At 44.5% G+C, this 22676-nt stretch overlaps 1 protein-coding gene across 4 annotated transcripts in view; it reads left to right on the forward strand.

The window, feature by feature from the left end:
• SPTBN1 (spectrin beta, non-erythrocytic 1) overlaps positions 1–22676 on the forward strand; it is a 195498-nt gene that overhangs the window by 82308 nt on the left and 90514 nt on the right. The window contains exon 1 of one of the 4 annotated variants that reach the window (XM_061168631.1): positions 1298–1849. The exons of the other annotated variants lie outside the window; for them this stretch is intronic. Within the exon in view, the coding sequence (XP_061024614.1) occupies positions 1741–1849 (109 nt within the window). The 5' untranslated portion in view covers positions 1298–1740. Of the gene's footprint in view, positions 1–1297; positions 1850–22676 lie in introns of those variants that run through there. 4 annotated transcript variants of the gene reach the window in all.

Genomic DNA, 22676 nt, shown 5'->3' on the forward strand with positions numbered 1-22676 from the left:
GGCTTTAGAAAATGCTCTACATCTTGGATGTGGAGAAATATCTTCGAATCCTGGGCCTGCCTTTAGAAAGCTCAAGGTTGACACTGGATGCATTAAAAACCCAGCGGTGTGGATGGAAGGAGTGGGGTTATTCTGAGTTGAGCAGTTAGCTAGACTCTGGGTTTGTTTTAACTTTAGCCTTGAACAGGATGCAGTTGCTTGAATTACAAGTGCCCTGGGGACTAAAGTAAACCTGTGGTGGAGGCCCATCTCTTCAGGGCAGATTGGAATCCCTTAGGAATGAAATTACCTTCTTCAGTGAGTATGGCTGCAAGGCTACACGCTTGAAACGCTAAATTTGTAATTTGTTGTCTGCCTGTAGTTACTGAGAAAGGGGATTGGTGGGTGGGTGGGTAACTAGGGTCAGTTATTTCCCAAGAACACATTTTGATCACTGTTATTGTCTATGTAGAGGATTTTGTTTTTGGTTGAGACTGGTGGGAGAAGTTAAGAGTTTTAAATTTTTGAAGAACTCCGAAGTTTAAAGGCTTTGTTTTACAAATCACAGTAGGATTTCAGGGTGATTTCTTTTATCTCCTCATTGGCTCCTAAAATCATCCAGGTCAGGGATCCTGGAGGTGTTTACCTGTGTACCTTTCTCCCACAATGCCTTGCAAGTCGGTGCTCCCATAAAGCTTGCATTGAGTTACTGTTATAGGGCCGGTGTTATCCCGGAAAACCTCCGCTTAACGTCTCGTACTGGCAGCGGCAGGTCTGCTGAGAATATCCTTCCGTGAGCCTGAACTTACACGCTCCCCCCCGCCCCCCTCGCTGTGGCCTTGCCCAACGCCCAGAGGGACTTTTACTTTGACCCGCTGGCACGGCCGGGCCGCCTCCGCGTGGTCGGCGCCCGCGCGGTGAGGACGCTGAGCGCCCAGGTGCGCGGCCCGCATGGCTGCGTGAGCTCCTGAAGCTAAATAGTGGAGGAGCCGCCCCGGCCGGGGACCTGCGGCCCCGCCTTACCCTACCGGGCCGCCTCCTTTTCATGAGATAGTAATCGGAGACTTTTCCGTTACGTGAGGCTCTCAACAAAAGATTGTAATTCCAGCAGCTTTGTTTGGGAAGGTACCACCGCTGCAGGCGCGTCCTGGGCCCGACCCGGGGGTCGGCGGCTCCGCGGCGGCCGTTGGGTGGGGGCCGCGGCCGGCCGGCCTCCCCCGCGCCCCTCGTGGTACAGCCTGCGTTTCCTTTACAATGCAGTTATGCTAATCAGGTGACATCACCGCCCAGCGCACGGCGAGTGGCTCCTGATTAAATTACAAACCGGCGGCCGCCAAGGGCAGCCGGGAGGAGGTGTGTGCGCTGTGCCCGAGAGCTCCTGGGCTCGGCGACCGAGGCGTGTTTAGGGTTGGCCATATTTTTAAAAAATTTTAAGTAGGACTTGCGCCTCCCTCCCTCCGTCCTCCCGCCCCTCCTCGGTAATTTATTTCAAGCCTAGAGCCAAGGGCCACAAAAGGAAGGAAAGCCACAAGGAATTAGATGCGTGAGTGGCCTGGCTAAGGTGGACTGTCCTGCGGCCAACTTCCTATCAGATCTGCCTGCTGGACTTTCACACCGGGATGGGGCTTGCCTAAGGTCCAGCCCTTTTAGCCGGGGCCGGGAGCCAAGCGTTGTGGAAGCTGCTGCGTGTTGGATGGGGGTAGGAGGGGGCCGGAGCGGGATTTCCACCGTGCAGCCCGCCGGGGCGTTACGCTGGGCATAATGGAATTGCAGAGGACGTCTAGCATCTCCGGGCCGCTGTCGCCGGCTTACACGGGGCAGGTGCCTTACAACTACAACCAGCTGGAAGGGAGATTCAAGCAGCTACAAGGTAAACTCCCGTCTCAAAGGTCGGGCCTGCCCGGGGGCCGTGCTGCCTCCAGGGGTTCTGAGGGTTTATTTGTGCCATATGGTACGTGACCCTAATGAAGACCGGCGGCCGTACGCCCGGCCCCAAAGCCTCTGGTTGGCTGCGAGCACCCTATTCACTACTTAAAGGAGACAGTTTCTCACTCTTTACTCCAGAAAAGCCACCATTTGGAGTCTTTCTCTCCAGTTTCCCTTGGGCTCTCTTGGTTGTCAGGTATCTGCTGCCCACTGCACACACAGTTTCTCTCTTTTTAGCTGTCTTTGCATTTTAGTAGATCAATGATAATAGACCTATTAGTATGCAAGTATTTGATTCCGGGTCGCCTCCGTTTCCCAGCCCCCAGCCTTTTACCTCTGGGAAGCCTAAAGGTGTAAAGTGCACTGCTGGACACCCTGTAGAACAATAGCAAAGGGAAGGAGGGAGTGGTCTTTTTGTTCCTAAGCCTTGGGTAAATTACAGTTTTGATTCCGAAGCTTCATTTTAACTCTTTTGATGTATTGTGTTGGGATAGAGCCTTGCCATCAATTTAGTGAGCTATGTAATTTATAATGAAAACCAGTTATTGTCATTCCAGTGCTATTGGGTTAGATTAGTTGGATCAATTACAGGTTTCTTGGAGTCTGTATTAATCTCAAACAGTTGAACGAATCTAATATTTTTATGGAGAGCATTGTGTGGGGTGATGGGCCTGCTGCCTGCGGCTGAAGTGGCCCCTGCAGCCCCCTTGGCTGTCCCTGCCCAGCCAGCAGGCCTGGCCGGTGGTGTCTCAGAGCTTATACATGAAAAAGGATTTGTAACTGAAAACAGAACTCCTTCCGTTAGGAAGCCCCTGGAATCGGTAATAGGCTGGGAATGATTCTAGTGCTGTGAAAAAGTAGCCTTTGCAGACGGTGTATGTTTCTTATTTTAACTCTTCTTGGTGCCGCAAATGTGGATCCTGGGAGGAGGAGGAGGAAGGAAGGAAGCAGCTCAGTCTTAGAATGTTTTCACTGGGGAGAGGGGGAGGCTATATTTCATTCACAGGTTTATTTGTCTTGTGAAATAGTTGACAGTAATGACACTTTTCTGGAAAACAAGAGGCAGAACAGGACATGATTTTAAACATTTGCTAGGCTGTGCTGCATTCCTTGGGCAGTTAGCTAAGAGGAAGCTGCATTCCCTCTAGGGAATGGTTGTGTGTCTTTGCTTCATCCCTCTTGAGCTCTTCGAAGGTAGAATTTGCTTTTTTGGAAAACTTAGGGGGGGCCAGAGCTGGTGGCGGGGTGGGGACTTGAAGATGGTAAATAGAGGAGTGGGGTGTGTCCATTATCTTCTGGGTGTGTGGTCAAAGGCCCACAGTTTGAGGTTTGAGGTTCTGAGAATTCAGAATGCACCTCTTCTTCAAATGACCCAGGCTCCTCACTTCATTGTATCATACTGCCAAGGAGAAAGCACCAAGGAGGATCCTCGATCTGAAAACCTATTACTGAGGTCCAGTCAACCCCCTTCTGTAGTCTCAGAAGAAATGAAAACCAAGGAGAAAATACAAGAAGGTGTGGGGACCCGTGTGCCCACAGGCCCACCCATAACAAAAGGCTGTCACTCTGAAAGGTTTGAGGACGGTTGTAAAACTGCTCACTGAGGAGGGTGGAGCTTACACACAGGAAATGTCTTAAACTGTCCTCTCTGGAAAAGTAAAATTTAAATTAAAAAAAAATCACCACGTGCCTTTGATATTTTACCTCGTGTTTCCCAAGGAAATTCCTTCAAAAGGGGTGCGCTCCACATTTTGTGTGGTGATTTTTTTAAATGACCTTTGTCCCCTAATTTAGTTGCAGATAACTTTCTTATTTCTAAATATTGCGGTTTAGAAGTTGCACAAGTTTAGTGTTGGTATTTCTTCTATAACAGAAAACCACCCGTGTTGAGGAACTGAGACAGGGTGAATTAACTCTCAAGTATGGTGGATCCCAGGAGAATTACAAACAGTTGGCATCATCCTTAGTTACACATGGAATTGATTGCATTTTAAGCAACTTGAGGAATATTTTTGATAAAACCTTTTCCCATCCCCACCTACCCCCGACCCCTGTCTGGTATTTGTTACTTACTGTTTAGTATTTGTAGTTCTTCCAGTCATCACATCTTTGATAACTTATAGATTCTGTTTGCTGATTTAATTTTGTACATGCCTACTAAACTGCCTTTTTCCTCTTTTTAATCCTTCCTAGTACTTATAACCCAATACTGGCAAACGGCACCTCTGAATCTGTATCGATTTTTTTTTTTAGTGCCTCTTATATGAACTTATTCATTTAGCGTCTGTACCTTAGAGTCTGAGAGAACTGTGATTTTGTAGGAGATATTTCTGCAGTTTTCTTGGTTTCAAATATTTTCACACTGGATCCTAAAAATCTCAGGAGGGGGTGGAGTTTTAATGTTCTAGCTAAGGGAAATACAGTGTTAAAATGAGTCTGGTCTTTTAGATAAAATAGTTTATAGAGATTTATCAGTAAGTAAATAAGTGTGATTAGAAACAAAACCTCACTGAGGGGCTTAAGGGGCCGAGATGCAGAGTGATGTCTTTCACACTGATGCTCTTGGCGTAAGAGATAGGACCTTCCACCTCTGATGGCTTCAAACATTAACCACCGACGCCCAGCACACACCTGACAGACACACTCCTGACAGGCATATCCACTGCGCACTCGAGATCTCTTTCGAATTTCACCTGCAAGATTAAGTTACCACCTTCCTCAGAATCTGTTCGTGTATCTTATGCAGTTAGATTTGTTGTTTTGTTTTTCTTTTTTAAATAAGAGAGGACTGCTGAAACACAACAAAACTCAACCTCACATGTTTTTTAAAAATGTGTTTGTAGTAGCAGAGAAGTTCACGATGATACCTTTTCTCCAGTTTCACATCAGCCAGCTCCACTCCTTATCAGACGATACTCCTGCTCCTCCTCTACTCAGAGGCTGTTGCGCCTGCCTCTTGCGTAAATTAAATTCCAGGCTCCTTAGCCTGGCATTCAGGACCCTCCCCCAAATGGCCCCAGACACGAAATTCCTATTCCAGCTCTTACATTCCAACCAAATAAATCTTCCAGGTGGGCAGGCCTGCAGCTCCTCATGAAACCCAGCCCTGGGTTTTTCCTTCATTGTTTACCTTCTGCCTCAAAGGCTCTGCCCTTCCATTTTACCAATAGAAATCCTTCCTACAATTTTTTTAAGACTATGCTTACATTCCATTATTCAAGAAAGCTTCTCCTTGTCTCCTCCGTTGGGTAGTGGGAAAAAGATTTCATGGAGCGCTCACCATGCACCAGACGTGTTAGTGGGAGCTTTGTCTGTATCTCATCTTGTGTTCATAGCACACTTAGGAGATTTTTTTTTTTTAATTGAAGTATAATTGATGTACAGTATACGTTGCAGGTGTACAATATAGTGATTCACAGTTTCAAAGGTTATACTCCATTTATAACTAGTATAAAATATTGGCTTATTTCCTGTGTTTTACAATACATCCTTGTAGCTTATTTTATATATAGTAGTTTGTACCTCTTAATCCCTTGCCCCTATATTGCCCCTCCCCTCCCCCCCCCCCCCGAGGTTTTAAAGATGAAAAGGTAGAGTCAGAGAGCTTGTTCCAGGTCCCAGGCACTGTGGAGCTCAGGCTGAACATTGTTGTTCTCGAACTTTCTCCTCCCAGACTTCTAGATATTAATATTATTTTATTTCTGCAAAAAAGAGAGAGAAGGTGACCTTGTGAAATGCCAGCCCCAACCTGCTTCTCTCTTCTTCCTACCTGCCCCCTCAGAGCACTGATTCTATCAGTTCTGGCAGTGGAGTTGTAATGAAGACAGAATCTAGTTTAAATACACCAACATGAACTTTCTCTGCCTTCTTTGCAGCCTGACCCTGACATCCAGCACCTGGCGTTTCTGGAGAAGGTGCTTTCTCTTAGCTGTTCTGGCTCAATGAATTTTTCCAGCTGTCCAGAAGGAATCATGGAGTCACCTGTCTTCATTGGGACATAGAGGGAGACTAAAGAGTTGCAGGCTGTGGGAACGCGTTACGCTCAAGTTTATTACGTGCTCTCTCAGGGTTGCCTCCTTGAATTTCTTCATTTTTTTGGTTTTGATTTCTAAACTGTTAGGGAAAGAATTTTGCTAGTTTTATACCCACAGATCACGGGGAAAATGCATTCTTAAGTGTTTAAAAAGAACTCTCCAGTTTGTTATGGTACCTAGATGTTTGTCTTGTGTAATTTCATAAACCACAGAGAGAGAAGATTGCTGGGTTTACACCTGCTTGTCATGAAGAAAACTTAAAGTTCTTAGATATAAAGTAATAGCCTTCAAATATTTCCCATTGTGGCAGTGAAAAGAGTTGGTGACAAATGGTAACCCTGTTTTTTTTGGGGTGGCCAAGATTTATAAGAACACTTTCTGGGCTCTGGTCTGGATACCTGCCAATGCTGTACTAAGATACTATAGATTTTTCTAAGCCCAGATGACTTTGTGGGATAAGTCACCAATTAAAAAAAAAACTCTTTTCACCAGTTTACCACAGTTTCAGCTCAAAATTTAGAACTTCCAAGCAGATTTGTGAATTAGAATCTTTTTTGAGTGATGTACTACTATTAATTATTATTAATATTTATAGCACTTAACTTTAATATGTACCATCTTGCTTAATTAACTCCATGAGATTATTCAGAGTACCCAGCATGGGAGCCAGTGCTCAGTAAGTTCTAAATAAGTGGGTATTTCCTTAGTACTAATAATAATCCTGTGGGGTATTCTCTTCCTTTTTATAAAGAAATAGATCATTGGATTAAGATCAACCAGTATGAGGCTACCTCTCCAGAATCCAGGTTTTCTGACTCCAAATTTGATCTTCTCCTATAGGACCACAAAGTGTAGGTTAAGTATGAGCCACGATACCCATTACCCAGATATCATGGATACATTTTGGCAGCATGGAAAATTAACGAGCACAGAACTGCTCAGATTTCTGGACATGTGGTGCCCTCAGTTTTTGGTGGTCTAGGAACGCCGACAGTCAAGGGAACACTGATTCTTTTAGCTTAAGTCCAATGTTTGACTGGGATGACTGTAAAAAGGACTCTTGGAGACCGGTTAGGAAGAAGAGGAGGGAGATAGTTACTCCGTTTGAGGAAAAGATACCACTTACGGTAGTGAAAGAATGGGACTGGCTACTGAGGAAGCTTTCTGGATGATTGTGTTCCCAATTTTCACCTCTTCTCATGCCTTGGGCCTAGAAAGGGGTCTGTTCACAGCCCCACTGCTGCCTCCTCTGTGTTAGTGTCTTTCCGTGGTTTCCTAATGCCCCCCCCACCCCCATGCAGCTGCCCCAGCCTCCCTAAATGCAGGCTCTGATAAGAGATCTCCCTGCAAAAACTTGGGATTTGACTCCAGCTGACCTTCCCACCTCCAGCTCCTGCTATTCCTTACTCCACGGTACTCATGATTCCCTAAACCTACCCTGCATTTTCCTGCTCTCCTGGTTTCTTCCCCCTAGGAATTATTTCTTGTGTCAGGATCTTTTTTTTTTTTTTTTTTTTTGAGGTTCAGTTCAGATGCCACTTAATTCAGGGGAGAGGTGATCAGAATCTCTGCTTGGATTCTTTTCCTTTAAGATTTAAAGTTTAAGCACTTGGTCATTCTCCTGTGATTTTCACGTCCTGCCTTTGGTAACAGTTTGAGTATCTGCCTCTCTGCTTTCCTTACATTTCACAAAGTCTGGGAGCGTAAAGACAGAAGTCTGATACAGCCTGTCTTACCCATAGAAGTCACTAAGTATTTATTAAGGAGTAAATGAATGAAGTAGTATTATGGAATACTTTGTTTCAGTGGTTCTCAAAATGAGGTTCCTAGACCAGTAGCAGCATCATGACCTGGGAACTTGCTAGAAATATAAATCTTCAGGCACTGCTTCTGACCTACTGAATCAGAAACTCTCCGGGTGAGGCCTAGTCATAAGTTTTTAACTAGCATGCCTGGTGACTGTGATGTACACTCAAGTTTGAGAAACGCTCCCTTATTGGATCATTTGTACCCTCTTTGCAATTTGGGGGTGGGAGGATTTGGGAAGAACAGATTGCATGAATTGCTCCCAGATAGGAGCAAATATTGTATCTGATTTCTTATTGAAGAATGAAGAGTTAGGGAAAAGTATGTTTTAGAACAAAATTGTGTAGTAGTGGAAAAGGTATTTAGCTAGTCAGGAATGAGCTCTACCCTGCTAAACTAGAGGAGCCATTTAACATCTGCAGGCCTCAGCCAACTCATGACTGCCAAATGGGGTCAATAATCTGTCAGAACTTCAAGTTTCCAGTGAACCAGAGCTTCACAGCCATTCATCTGTTCTTACTGGAATCATACTTGTGCACATTATCAAAAATACGCCAGGTAGATCCCAGCCATTTTTAGATCTTAGTGCCTTTTCTCCCTTTTGTCTGACAAGTTTCTATCAACTCTTAGAAGCCCCAGCCATGAAAAACTAATGACAGGGGGAAATAAATGATGGGGGCATTGTAAAGCCTTTTTCTAACTTCAGTATTCTTTGCTTGATTGGCTTACTTAAAAATCTGGCAGTTGTTTGTATATCATGGGTGCAAAGGACGTGCCATTTAAAAAGCTCAGTAGTTGGTTACTAATCTAGGCTATTTTAAAGCAAGAAGACTCCTAAGAAATAAAATGATAAAAGTGTTTTAAGCAGTATAGGGCATGCTTTTTTGTTCTCTTTGTTTATTAACATATTTATTGATCGCCTGCTTTTCAGTAAGCAGCTGTCCTCTGGTTAGGAAGTGTATGAGTAAGCGTGGCTCAGCTATGCTGCCGAGCTGACTGATGAGTAGAAGCAAGTGGAGAAATAAACTTGTTCCATGTGGGGACCCAGGTAGGGGAATTCAAGCAGGGCCAGGGTGGCCGGAGCTTAGAGTCCAGAGTGAGGAAGGGTTGGTAGGAGGGGTACTAGAAGGGATAGTAAACAAAGGCCAGAGGATGCACGGTCCTGTAAATCAAGTTAAGGAGTTGGGAAGGCAGTGGGAGGCTACTGAAGGATTTTAAATATGAGAGTGACTTGTTGTGATTTTTTTCTCCTTAAGGAAAGGCCAGTCTGATTCCTGAGTATAATGATTGTTTTGGAAGGTGGGTGGTGGTCAAGAGAAGAGGCAGGAGACCACTTAGGAGGCTGTTGCATTTGTTGTGATGAAAAACAGAAACAGCATAACCTCCTTGAATTTTGAACTGCAAGGTACTTAGAACCTTATTACTCAGTGTGTTCTGTAGATGACCTGGGAGTTTGTTAGAAATGCAGAATCTCAGGCTCGCCCCAAACCCACTAAGTCATAATTTCCTTTTAGCAAGATCCCCAAGTGGTTTGTATGCACAGACAAGTCTAAGAAGTGCTGCCTTGGAAATAATCTCTGCCTGCTCCCCTACCCCTTGAGCCGAGAAGGAAATAGTCCTAAAGAGGCTATGACCTTTCTGAGGTTTAACGTTTGTGTTTCATATATAGTCTGCTTTAAAGGAAGGAGAGGGGTGTGTGTGTGTGTGTGTGTGTGTGTGTGTGTGTGTGTGTTAAGTAAACTGGATCATTTTAACTGTAAAAATAATATAGTATCCAAATGAATAATAGTTAATTAAAGAAAGTTTAGCATTACCCTAGGAGATTACAGGGCTTTAAAGCATGTTTGGTTAATTCCTAGCTTTATAAATCTTTGTAGAGTTTGGCTAGGATTTTCTTACTTGCTAATCCTGCAGTTCTAGAAATTTGTGACGTTAAAAAAACACAGTTTCTTTTCATTTATCCATTTGGTATTAATGGAGAATTACAAAAATACTCTGGGCTACTTTCTCTAAGTTCTTCCAGAATTTCAACATGGTATCCTGGGAAGTAGAGGCTTATTAAGTCCATACTTACTTCATGACTTAAACCTTTGATATACTTTTAAACTATTTTTTAAAGCAAAAATACCCCCTCCTCCCCACACTCCATCTTACTAAAATGATCCTAATTAAATGAATGTTGGTGTTCTTGCAGTTGGTTAGACTTTAGTCCGGTTTCATATATATCAAACTTACCCAGCAAGTGCCTTCAGGTTTTGGTGTTAAAGCTGGATTTGAAATACATTAAATATCTGTTACTTGATACGCGCTCATTTCCTGTGTGTCTGCAGGTGAAGCTTTAAAATTACTGGTTATTGAGCAGGTAGGGGAGAAAAAGCACCTGCTGAAACTTGTTGGCCAGAATTTTTTGCGCCTTAGAAGAAAGAAAAGGGGTGGGGAGATAAGTGACTTCTGTTCTGACTGGCATCACTCCAGAACCTTTCTGACAGGGGAAGGGGTGTGGGTAATGAAAGCAGTAGTATTCAGATGGTGTTCTTTCAAAGGCAAGGTTGAAGGTTATTAATAGACAAAAATTAAATTTCTAGCTGTTATTTGTATTACTCCAACATTTTTTATATTTATTATTTCACAGCCGTATCAGGTCATCTCCAGAAGAAATAAAAATGAAAGAATAATTCATGTAAAATCCCGCAGTCCCAACAAATCTTAACTTTCTGATAGTTCTTGTTTATATACAGTTTAACAGTGTTATAGTCATTATATAGATTCAGTTTTGTCTTGGCATCTTGTTTTCATTTTTTACTTAACATTATATGACAAACATTTCAGATGTGGTTATTTTCTGTGCCTCTTGCCAAATTGCTTTCCAAATCCAGGCAATTTATTTACCAACCTGAACCTGCTGTCTCTTCTGTGGGATGGGGGCAATACAACTTCTGTGTAATAAGATTGTTGGAAGAGTAAGCGAGATTCTCCATGGAAATTGTTCCGGCACACGGTGGGCCCTCAGTAGTCAACAACAGCCTTTATTATTACAGGTCCTGGTTAAAAGGCAAAGCAGTACCCCGCAGCGGCAAGTCTTTTGAACTTGAGTTGAATGCCTCAACCCCGCCCCCGCCCCCGAAACCTGTTCTGGGTGTGGCTTCCTTCAGCATGTGTAGAAGAGCGTTGAGTTTGCCTGAAAATGCACCCAGCCGAAAACACCCCCTTTTATGTTGCCCTTTAGAAAGTACACAGGGTTGGCAGCAGTCCCTTGAGCCTGGTGACTTTTGATGTTGGTTGAGGACACAGTGGTGGTGCCTCTCCCAAGTTCATAAAAAGCGTGCGGAGCACTTAGTGCTGCAGCCAGAGCGTCCAGCACGTCGTCAGAAGAGACTACTGTAGCCAGACTCACATTAGCTGCCCTCTGTAGAATGCCTCTACTGTGTTTGCTTTTGAAAGGCCTCTCTTAGCCTTTCTCTCTCTCTCTCTCCCCCAGCCTTGTTTTCAAGAGGCACAGGACCTTTGAGTAGCAAATCCAGTAATCACACAGTAGCGTGGAGACACAGGCTGGCCTATATTTGGTCTCACAAAGGCCTTGTGAACGATCTGGCCTTAAAGTCTTTTTTTAATGCTTAAATGATGCAAGTGGAAAGTTAATTTGAGGATCACTGAGGCACGCTTCATTCATGAAGAATGTGAGCAAAACGTAAAACGTCCGGAGGCTCTGTTCTTCTCTGGTGGCAAGGAAATTACATAGGCTGTGTCATTATTTGGGTGAATTTTAACCCCCCGCTGAGAGTGCAGTTGTGTTGGAATTTTGGAGTGAGAGCTGTGGGTTTAAGCACGACTAGTTGCAGGAGTGTGTGTGTGTGTGTGTGTGTGTGTGTGGCCTGAAATCCTTATACAAACCATAGACATTATGGCCACACTGACAAGCAAATGGTGGTTATCCCTTGGAATGTGGCCTTGGCATTTTGAATTAGGTTTGTTTTTTAAAGAGAAACTTTGAAGGTCTGGTTTAAAGTGGATAGAGCCTTTGAAAATCTGCCTAGTCTGTTTGAACTGTTAAATGCCAGTGAGTTTCTGTAGATTGCTAGCTTGATTGTATAGTAGTTGAGAGGTGAATACAAGTCTAGTGCAAAGTGTGTTTCTGGTGCTTGAAAACAGTGCCCTGATTTCTATTGAGGAAGACATTTATTCCTACAGAGGTTTAAACGACTTGCTATAAAAAAAATTCAGTCTTGCAGTGGTAGAGGGAGATTATGTATTATCTGCGAACAACTGCCAAGCAGATGAAATCCCAGCTGCACAGAGTTTGTGGTGGAGAGTGGGTGGCAGTGACCAGGGGAGCAGCAGGCGGTTGTGAGAAGGGCTGTGTTCAGAATTAGGACATTTTATCTCTCATTTTAGAAACTCAACGGTGGTGGAAAGTTCATGGGCTGTGAATTCATATAAGCCAGCATTCAAATCCTGGCTCCACCATTGACCTCACTGAGCCCCATTTTCTTCATCTGTAAAAACTGGGAAGAATAAATAGCCCTTGGGGGTGGTTGGGAAGCTTAAATTCGTATATTGTATAAATAGGGTGACCAACTCATCCTGGTTTGACAGAGATTTCCCCAGTTTAGCACTGGTTGTCCCACATCCAGGGAATCTCCCAGATTCTAGGAGAGAGAGAATCTCTCTTAGAGTACCAGGCAAGCTGGGCGCTAGGTCACCCTAATTATATATAAAAGCACCTATTACTGTGTATAGAGGATGGAGATGATGTCTGTATGTGTTAGTTCACCCCTGCATTCCTTCCTAGTGCTTGGCACATAAATAAATGTCTCATAAATAAAGGAGTGTATGAATGAATGAGTAAAGTAGTGAAGGCAGTAGTAACACATATAGAGTTGTTTTAAAGTGAGTTAGCGGCTCTTCTTCCCTGTTGACTCTTATTCCCTGAGAAGAGGTGGCCTCACCAGCCACATGGTAAATAATGTGCTGAATGAAAGAATGAAATCATCATGATAATAATTTTGGCTCTATGATGTGGCTGAACTATAACTTCAGGAAGAGCTTATCTGAGTCTGTCTCCTTTTTTGATAAAATGAAATTTTGATAGGACCCTAGGGACCTCCCTCATGTAGTCCCTGTACCCTACAGGGCACTGGGGAATTGACTTAACTTTGGTGGGAAGGAGAGGAGAGGGGAGCCCACGGCATTACGGTACTTGCAGAGAGAGGAACCGGTCCTTGGAAATTAATTAGGCACCAGGTTGTCTCTTCATTTTTGTTGCTTTTCTTTTTCCTTTGAGTGGGTGGGCAAGAGTAGTTGGACCAGGAGAAAAGTTTAAGGGTGACACTAGGACATAGCAAAAGAGTTTGTAAAAGTGTACCCCGTGAAACTGCAATCCATTCTTCTAGGTGTGGTAGCCATTCAGAGCTTTATATTGTGTGGCTGTAAATAAAATGAATGCGATTTCTCTAATGTGAATATGCCTTTACTCAGAGTGATGCCTCATGAGTAATGCTTTTCTGGAAGCCAGGCAGTTAATAATACTCTGAGCAAATAAAGGCACAGCCTCAGAAGTTTAGATACCAGCTAAATGTGCAAGCTTGGTCTTTTAAACTGAAGAAACAGCCATGGAGAAAACTAATTTTGGCCCAAGAACTACTACTTACCAGCCCTCAGTGCCTTACAATCTCCACCCCCAACACCCACCCCCCCACCTTTAAAAAAATCTTTGGTTTTCCTCTGCAAATATATATGATTTCAATTTTGAGACAGGAGGTTATTTTTTCACTTGAAACACAAGGAAGCAATTTTTTAAAGTCATACTCACTCCGCAGTGGGCTTGACTGTAGCTGGACTTGACTAGGAGTTCTTGGCCACAGAACCACATGCACTGTTTATCAGGGTAGTAAATTCAGATGGCTTTTGGGGAAGGGAGAGGGTTGGAGTTGAGGGAGGTGCACTAGAGCAAGATCTGCTGGGCCAGATCTGGCGCTGGCTGTCTCTGTGAGGGTTTGCCCCTGGCGTGCTGGGGGTCAGATGGGAGGGCGGACCCAGATGTTCATCTCAGCCATTGTCATCCAGGGATTCTGAAATGACCTTTCTTACCTCGTTTTCCTACGAGCTCATAATTGTCTGCACACATAAATTGTGTCCTGGGTCCTGGCTCCCTCTTTGTTTGATCAGGAGCTGCTCTTCTGCTCAGTGGTTTTTTGGGAGAGTAAAGCGAGGCCCAGGTCATTCTGTGATGCAGCAGTTGATTTGGGATCTTCTGTCTTTGTTCCCCCTCCCCCAGTGGGAATTCACACTGTAACTCATCTTCTAAGGTTCCCTGCCTTAAAAACCCACAAACAAAACTCCTATTGGAGTAGGAGCCCTGATCATTAGAATAATGAATGGTGTTACTCAACCCCTGTTGAATATTCTGCCTGACGGAGGGCCTTTGTCTGTAGCTCTTTGCTAGGCACTGGGGTACAGTTTCTTTTCCTGTCCTCAGGAAGCTCACAAACAAGTCAAGACACAGGAAAACAGTTTTTGTAATAGGATTTGAATGGGTATATATGAGGAAGGGGGGGGGCTGCTTTATACACCTGCATAGTGAAGAACACCGGCCCTCCCCTCTCTTCCCGGTTTGCTGTGACAATCGGTTACATCATAATTCGTGAACTCCCTATGAAAAATACAAATTCATAATCGATTCTAAGAAGTTTTTGTTGGGGAAACAATGACGTGGCTGTCCTTGCACTCAGGTACACTCAGCTGGTATGGTGTTCACTGAGGAAGGAAGCAGAGACCTTTCAATAACAATAGCCAACATTTATTCTTCAGTACCTGACTCTGTGCCATTTATTATATGCATTACCTCACTGCATACTCGGGAGAATGCTGGAGATGGGCACAGATCTGTTTACAGATGAGGAAACTAAGCCTTGGAGAGATGAAGCAACTTGCTCAGTGGCAGACGGCTAGTAAGCGGTGGGCCGGGCTTAGCAGTCGCGCCCGGCTGTGTGTTCACCGGGCCCTACTCCACACTGCCTCTCCTAGGTGCTTATCTTCCTGGGAGGATCTAGGTGTGGCTGGGTGTGGAGGGAGCAGTTGGACCACATCTTCTAGCAGCAGCCTGCACAGCGTCTTGTCTGCTTTGAAGCATCTCCCTCAGCCCTAGCTCCTCAGAAAGCATCCTCCCCTCTGGGGGTGAGATTTATGATGTGATTTCCTTTCTCCTCCCTCTGGAGGTCAGCTCTTCTCCCCCAGGGTCAGAAAGCCCCTCGGTTGCTGATAGTCGGCCCTGCTGGAGTCGCTGCCCGCCCTGTGTTCAGGATGGGTCATGCTTGTGTCACCATGGCGGTAAGCCGGGGGGTGCTGTGAGGGCCAGATCAACGCGGTCTGGTTTGGAATTGCAGGTCACACCCTTTCCACCACATTGCTCGTGAAGCTACTGATGCCTGTGATGTAAAAGTGAAACCACAAGCTGCTTTCTCTTGCCCTGAACGTGACTTTTAAAAAAGTTTTTGTGGGCTTTCCAGCCTGAGCTCTAGGTATAAGTCAGGTACCTTCACCTACATATGGTTTATCCATTCAGTAGCCCTGTGAGGTAGGTGGTATAACGTCTGCTGTGTGGATTGAGAAACCTGAGGATCAGAAAGGTGAAGTAAGGTGGCAAGGTTCTTAGCCAGCATGTGACAAAACGGGTGACTTTGTGAAATTCTGCAGCAAGGAGGGGCCTTTTTCAACACCTGTTTGTACTTAGAGCATGTGCTTTTTCTAAATAGGTGGAGGCACATAGCAAGGCGTATAGTGTACGTGTCTGTCAGCACACATGTGGATTGCATTGATTTTAATTTTTGTTTTAAATTTTGTTTAAAACGTGTATTTAATTATTCTTATTTGACATCTAGCCAAATTCACAGGTGTTTAAAAGTGTACCATCTAGGGACTTGCCTGGTGACGCAGTGGTTAAGAGTCCGCCTGGCAATGCAGAGGACCCAGGTTCGAGCCCTGGTCTAGGAAGATCCCACATGCAGCGGAGCAACTAAGCCCGTGAGCCACAACTACTGAGCCTGCGCACCTAGAGCCCGTGCTCCACAACAAAGAGAAGCCACCGCAATGAGAAGCGCATGCACCACAAGGAAGAGTGGATCCCGCTCGCCGCAACTAGAGAAAGCCCGTGCGCAGCAACAAAAACCCAACGCAGCCAAAAATAAATAAGTTAATTAATTAAGAAAAAAAAAAAAAAGTGTACCATCTAACCTAGCAACAAATCAAATACACAGCTTGAAAATGGAAGGCTCACCAATAGGTTTCTCACGTGTCAATTTCTGATAAGACTGTTGCTATTGCTGAGTAAATCCTTCCATTAAAAACAATGCAATCTGCTTATTTGCTTATCTTTGATATTGCAAGGGGCATAATATTGTGGGGATGGGTAACGTATCTACATATCTTAAAGGACAGAGCAGACGTTCACCCACGTGTGGATACAGTGTTTGGTAAATGCAGTTAGGCTATTTGGGGGATGTTGAGCCATGTAATAGCCTAAATTCAGGTGATTTTGAGCCTTGGCATATCAGGATCCTCTTGAACGTAGTTAATAGACATGAATATAGATCCACTGCTAATACTGTGAGGGCGCTGGATCCCAAATTGTTGGAGATGAAATACCTGCAGCCAAGCATCTCTTGATGCAGTGATGTGGTGGTGACTCAGTGACAGCCAGACTGCTCGGCTTCTAGGTACCAGTGACTCATTTGAACCTGCCCACAAGCCTCTGAACCAAAAGGAGAGGGAAAATGTGCTTACCTACATTTGGAAAACTGGGTCCCAACACACCTCTGCTTAGACCGTCATGAAAACCTTGTCTTTCTTCCTTTATCCTGGGTGAGACAGGAATTAACCTGTAGCACAAAAGAAACATGTTTGGGTGGGTGCTTAGGGCAGCCTCCAGAATCTGGTTCAGTTTAGGTTATGGCAGCAGAGTTAGAGGGAAAGGTGGGTACGGTGATGGTCTGTGTTAATTCTTGTCATCACCCAGATCTGTTTCTTCTTTCTGCTGCTCCTGTGGCTCAAGTAATGACTTAAAGCTAGAATGTTGATAGGAGGTGTATGTAGACCCAGTTTTTTCACTGTTGGCTCTAGTTTCTTCACTTTGGTGATAAATATTGTTATCTAGAACTTGTCTTCAAAACTCAATTGTCGGGGGACTTCCCTGGTGGCGCAGTGGTTAAGAATCCACCTGCCAATGCAGGGGACATGGTTTCAAGCCCTGGTCTGGGAAGATCCCACATGCCGCGGAGCAACTAAGCCCATGCGCCACAACTACTGAGCCCGTGCGCCACGACTACTGAAGCCCGCATGCCTAGAGCCCATGCTCCACAACAAGAGAAGCCACCGCAATGAGAAGCCCGCGCACCACAACGAAGAGTAGCCCCCGCTCGCTGAAACTAGAGAAAGCCCATGTGCAGCAATGAAGACCCAACGCAACCAAAAATAAATAAATAAAATATTTTTTAAAAACTCAACTGTCAAAAAATCTGGAAGTCAGTTGCTTATAATATGCTGTAGTTGACTTCCCAGTTCATATTGGCTGTTGGACTAGAATAGCCTGCACCTCCTCAGTAATGAAGAATAAGTGCTGTGGATGAAGGCAGGGTATGTTTTTAGAACACCTTCATAGCTCTAAGATCTCTAAAGGAGCCAACAAATGTGTCCACCCATGCAGTCGTTCAACAACCACAAGTGAGCAAGTTGCAATGCTAATAAGCACGTTAGAAACACAGAGGTGTAACAGACAGCCACTGTCTGAAGTTACATTCTAAAAGAGAATACTAGGTAGAAAGTGGCAGGTGTTCAAAGACATGCACATAACATTCCTGGGTTGTGGGATGTGAGAGAGGCTTTTTGGAGGAGTTGACATTTGAGCTGCAACTATAAGTATGACCAGGATTAGGTAATGAGATGGTGGGTGCCTGGGCGTGGGGATGGGATATGACCAGAGGGGGCTGCAGAACCGTGAGGGATGCTGGGGGAACGGCTAGACTTTGGCTAGGATATGATGTATATTTTTTCCCTTCCATTTCAATTATTAATGCTTATTATTATTAATTGGGGTTTTTGCCTCCTTTTTGTTAGCCAGCATTCAGCTAGTGTTGGCATAGGTTCAGGGAATCGGGTGCTTAGCAGCTGATGTTGGTGAAATGACCTTGCACAAGCAACTTGTATCTCACTTCTGTTACCTGTTACGAAGGGTTGTTAGATCATCATTGGTTGCAGATTTAAGGACCTCTTCAAATAAATGCATGGAGGGTACTACTGGCCATCTTCGGTAACTTTCATTTCACCAAACGCTTCTATGAGATTCTGCTGAGTAGATGACCACTGCTTAAAAAAATGGCTCCTCTGTTCTCTGGGCTCACAGAACCAGTCCTGCGGTAGAACTAACAGGCTAGCAAGGAGAGGGAAAGCAAAAGAAAAGTATGTCCTCATGCAAACAGAGAAGGAAAGTAGGTCCCTCCTTAAACTCTAGCCCAGAAGTGGTAGTGGCTGTAATAGTAATACAGCTAAAACTTCTTCTTTTTTTTTTTTTTTTAAATTTATTTATTTATTTATGTATTTATTTGTAACTGTGTTGGGTCTTCGTTTCTGTGCGAGGGCTTTCTCCAGTTACGGCAAGCGGGGACCACTCTTCATCGCAGTGCGCAGGCCTCTCACTATCGTGGCCTCTCTTGTTGCGGGGCACAGGCTCCAGACGCGCAGGCTCAGTAATTGTGTCTCACGGGCCCAGTTGCTCTGCGGCATGTGGGATCTTCCCAGACCAGGGCTCGAACCCGTGTCCCCTGCATTGGCAGGCGGATTCTCAACCACTGCGCCACCAGGGAAGCCCCAGCTAAAACTTCTTGATACTTAACCCTGGGCCAGTGCTGTTCTAATGCTCCTCACAGCATCCCTGTGAGATAAGAATTATTTCCACTGTGGAGGTGAGGAAACTGAGGTACAAGGGATGCTTTGCCCAAGAACACATAGCTAGTAAGTGGTAGAGTCGTGGATCCCAACCCAGGCAGGCTGCTTCTGGACTCTGAATCCTTAACCACTTTGCTGTGCTGCCTCTCAAGAGTATTTCCCACAGGATGATGGAAGCCTGGGTGTTTGTAGATCTTGGATTAGCATTTTGTTGGGACCTGGGAAACCTTGGTTTGGTGAAAGCCATTGCCGAGAAGTGGAAATTCCTGATCCTATTCCAACTGTAAAGGATTTGTTGACTTTTGCTCTTAATTGGCAGCGATGGTGAGGGGCAGCATGGTAGATGTGATGTAAAATTCAAGCCTTGCTTAATCTTGGAAGGCTTTGTTTCCTTTTCTTTGATGGTAGTTTACTTTGGCAATTCTGGCAGAATAAGGGACTGAACTGACAGCGCAGACTCTGATTTTTTTCCCAGTGGTACAAGTTATTTGTCACCGTATCATAAACTCACCATTTCTGTTCTTGCAGTATTGAGTTTTTTGTTGTTTAGATATTTTGGTTTTGGTAGTGGTGTTTTTGTTTGTATTTGCCTGGTATCTTGCTAGTATATAAAATTACCTGTAAAGGAACTTTGAAAACGTGGAATGAAGGGTACCAGCCCTGAAGTAGAATTTTGGAGATAGAAGTCTGATCTTGACTCCTTGGTACAGGCTATACAGAAGGGAACCCTGGAGCAATTTTCAACAGCGATGGCATTACCTAGGAGCATGGAGTTGAGCCCAAACCCACGTTTTAAGTTCAGATTGTTGGAATTTGCTGATTTTCCTTGACTTAAACATTTTCAGCTGCTGGAGCATTTGCTGCTGTATTTAGGCCAAGTTGCCTTTTTGTTCTGTGATTTCCAACGTGTGAATAAAGTAGATAATCCCTGTTCCTGGTTCGGCTGCTGCCAAGAATATGTGAAGACTTCCAGCTGCTATTCACATTTTTTTCCAGGCCACCTTTTGAGTTTCCCCGTGGCAGATAGAAAAATAGGTTTTAAGAGGGACACCTGTTCATCCTTACTTGTTGTTATACCCTAAAAAACACAAGCTTGATTTTGTTTGCCATCTATTGTGTTGTGAATTTGGCATAAGAGAAGCAAGTAATTTATGTTTGTTTATACCCCATCTCGTTCGAGAAATGATTTAATTTGGCTTAGGCAGGTGTCTCCTGATGGTTTTGTGTGCATGTGTGTGTGTTGTGCGTGTGTGTGTGATGATAATTCTGCTGCTGCAGAGTCTGGAATCACAAGACTCGTCATGGGATCGTTGGGTTGGTGAACTCTAGGTTTGCTCTCTTCCTGGGCACCTCTATCTAGAAAAATGTGAATGTCTTTCGTCTTTCTTGGGAAGGTCTGACATTATTAGACTGAAAGGTGCCATGTCACTGCTACGTGTTTTCCCCAAGAAATTTTCTGTTGGGGGTGCTGTAGAAGAACCTTCCTGCATGGTGAGTGTGTATGTTGTAAACTCCCATTTTGATCTCTCTTGAGAGTAAAGCTTTTTTTATGATTTTTATAGTTTGACTGATCTCTTTCACCTTCTCTTTGAGCTGCAGTGTACTTAAAATGTAGAAGGAGCATGCAGTCAGAAGCAAGCATGCAGTCAGAGTGAATTATAATAGCTTCCGTTCAGCATGGGGTGCCTCACAGGTGTAAGAATGTCACCCAGAGGGAGAGAATACAGGATTATCAGTTACCATTTTTTGAGATTGATTCTGTGGAGATGACAGCCAGTGTGTTTGTGATTGTGATTGTGTTTGTGTTTGTGATATTATATGCTGTATGGGTAAACCATATCATATTATCACAAACCAGAGTTTCTAAAAACACCTAACCCGCCATCTTTCACATTTCACACGGAGGGTCTGTAGCACCCAATGAGGGTTGCTTCTTCTCTTTACAGTAGGAACAGCACAGTAGACAGGAAACTACTGCTCTCTTAATACCAACAACACTCTGGATGGAGCAGATCCTCACTGGCTGGGGCACGTGGCTCCAGGTGGGGCACATCAGGGGAGTTGAGCGTTGCTGCCCAGTTCTGCTTTTGAATTGGGAACACGTATCTGCTGTGTGGGGTTCTGAAACGCACCTTTGTGAGTCTCTGTAACTCCTGACTGTTGACCTTCGGGTGTAGATAGAGTGTCAGTCTCGGAGGGAACCAGTTCTGGCCACTGCATGAAGACTTAATGACAGTATTGTGTGTTAGAGCTTTTGAGAAAATACAATGTGACAGAGATCCTAAAACTGTAAAAGTAAGTAACCTCAAGCAGTTGACTGTATTTAGTTTGGAAACAGGTTATAAACCCAAAGCTCTGCTGAACGAATGAGAGTTTCTTTTCTTCTTCCCGGGCCGGAGTAAAAGTTGCTGGCGAGACCTGCTCTCTGGTGTCGCTAGGACAAGCCTGTATGACCTTCTTCATGTCAATAATTAACAGTGGAATATTTTCATTTATGCTACGGCCATATATGAAAGTGGTTTCCAGGCTGGTTCTGACAGCCTCTGGCCCAAGGGTAAAGGAAGCTAATGCTGAAAAAAATGCAGGCTTCCCCCTAGAGTATCCTCTTCATGGCAGTGATGGCTGCAAGGCTTCTTCTCTTTGAAGTAAACACCCAGCGTGTGAAGGTTACTCTAGGGTGACTTTATTGTTACATAAGGAGTAGGTTTTTGCCTCTTGCTGGTGTGCTGAGTGGTGGAGGTTAAAGGTAGAACTTTGTGTGGAACTAAAAGGCACCTGAAACTGTTAGAAAACCGGCAACATTTAGAGGCTTCTGGCCCACTCTGGCCAGGCACTTTTCACTTTTAAGGCCTACACTGGCTCTTCCCAGCCTATTTCTTGAATACATAAAGAGCAGATTCACCCACATTATTGGGAAAGCAGTTTGAAGCACAGGCCTCGTCAGTTGGGAAGATCAATATTATTGCCATCAGCTGCTTATTTGTGTGTTTGTGTGGAGGGGAGAGATTATAATCCCAGTATCGTCAGATTTCTCTTTGAACAGAGAAACTTCCCTCCCTCACTGTTTCTTGACAGAATGAGAAATTTGCTGCCAGTAACTAGTTATTTCTGAAAGAATTTGGGTTCCTACTGTGCAGTTCTTAAATGATGATCCAAGTGCAGGATGTAGAGCAAAAAGAGTTGTCCATTGTCATTAAGTGTTTCTCCTTCATAATTAACAACCTTCTAAATATTCTTAGTATTGGGGAGCAGGGGATGCTCAGAACTGAGAATCCTCAGCAAGGTCTTCAGTGAGACACAAGATGGTGACTGTGCAGCTTGCCCAGGATGTGGTCATCCTTTGATGCCGACAGAATTTGGTGTTGCTTCCCAGGGAACCGTGCTGGCCCTGAGCAGCCACGGCCTCTGCGCTCCCACAGTTACTCCTGCGCAGCTGGAAGCCAGCGTTCATGCTTTTGGTTCCTTTGCCTTTGTAAAAAAAAATTTATTTGCCCTGGGACCACTTGGAGGCTTTTCAGGAATTTTCCTGGGGGCACAGCCCCGCAGTTGAGGAAAACTGTCCAAGGCCAGAGCTCATAACAAGAATAAAACCCTTTTCCCCCTTGTCATTACTGCTTCCTCGTCACTGACTAATTAGCCAGCTGCTGCAGGTCTCATTACACTTCATTAATCCTGAGCATCATCTGTCTGTTGGAACTGCCTCAAGATAAAAAGGGGGCACTCGGCTGAACATTTTTGTTGCTGCTGCTAATTACCCCAAGCTATATTTTTTTTTATTAATTAATTGCTCTACTTACTTTCAAATCTGGATGAAGACTTTTCCCCATGCCAGACAACAGGCATTTCACTCTCCACTGGCTGCAGAGGTGCTGCTCTGTGGTTTGGTACATGGAGTGCCTATAATTATCAGGGCCAAGAATAGGGTGGCTCTGGAAACCAAGGTAAAAGAAAAACACACCTGGCAGTCTGGCTGTGTATAACCTAGGCTTGTTCAAA

Source organism: Eubalaena glacialis, chromosome 14, assembly GCF_028564815.1.
Source record: "Eubalaena glacialis isolate mEubGla1 chromosome 14, mEubGla1.1.hap2.+ XY, whole genome shotgun sequence".
NCBI classification, from domain to species: domain Eukaryota; kingdom Metazoa; phylum Chordata; class Mammalia; order Artiodactyla; family Balaenidae; genus Eubalaena; species Eubalaena glacialis.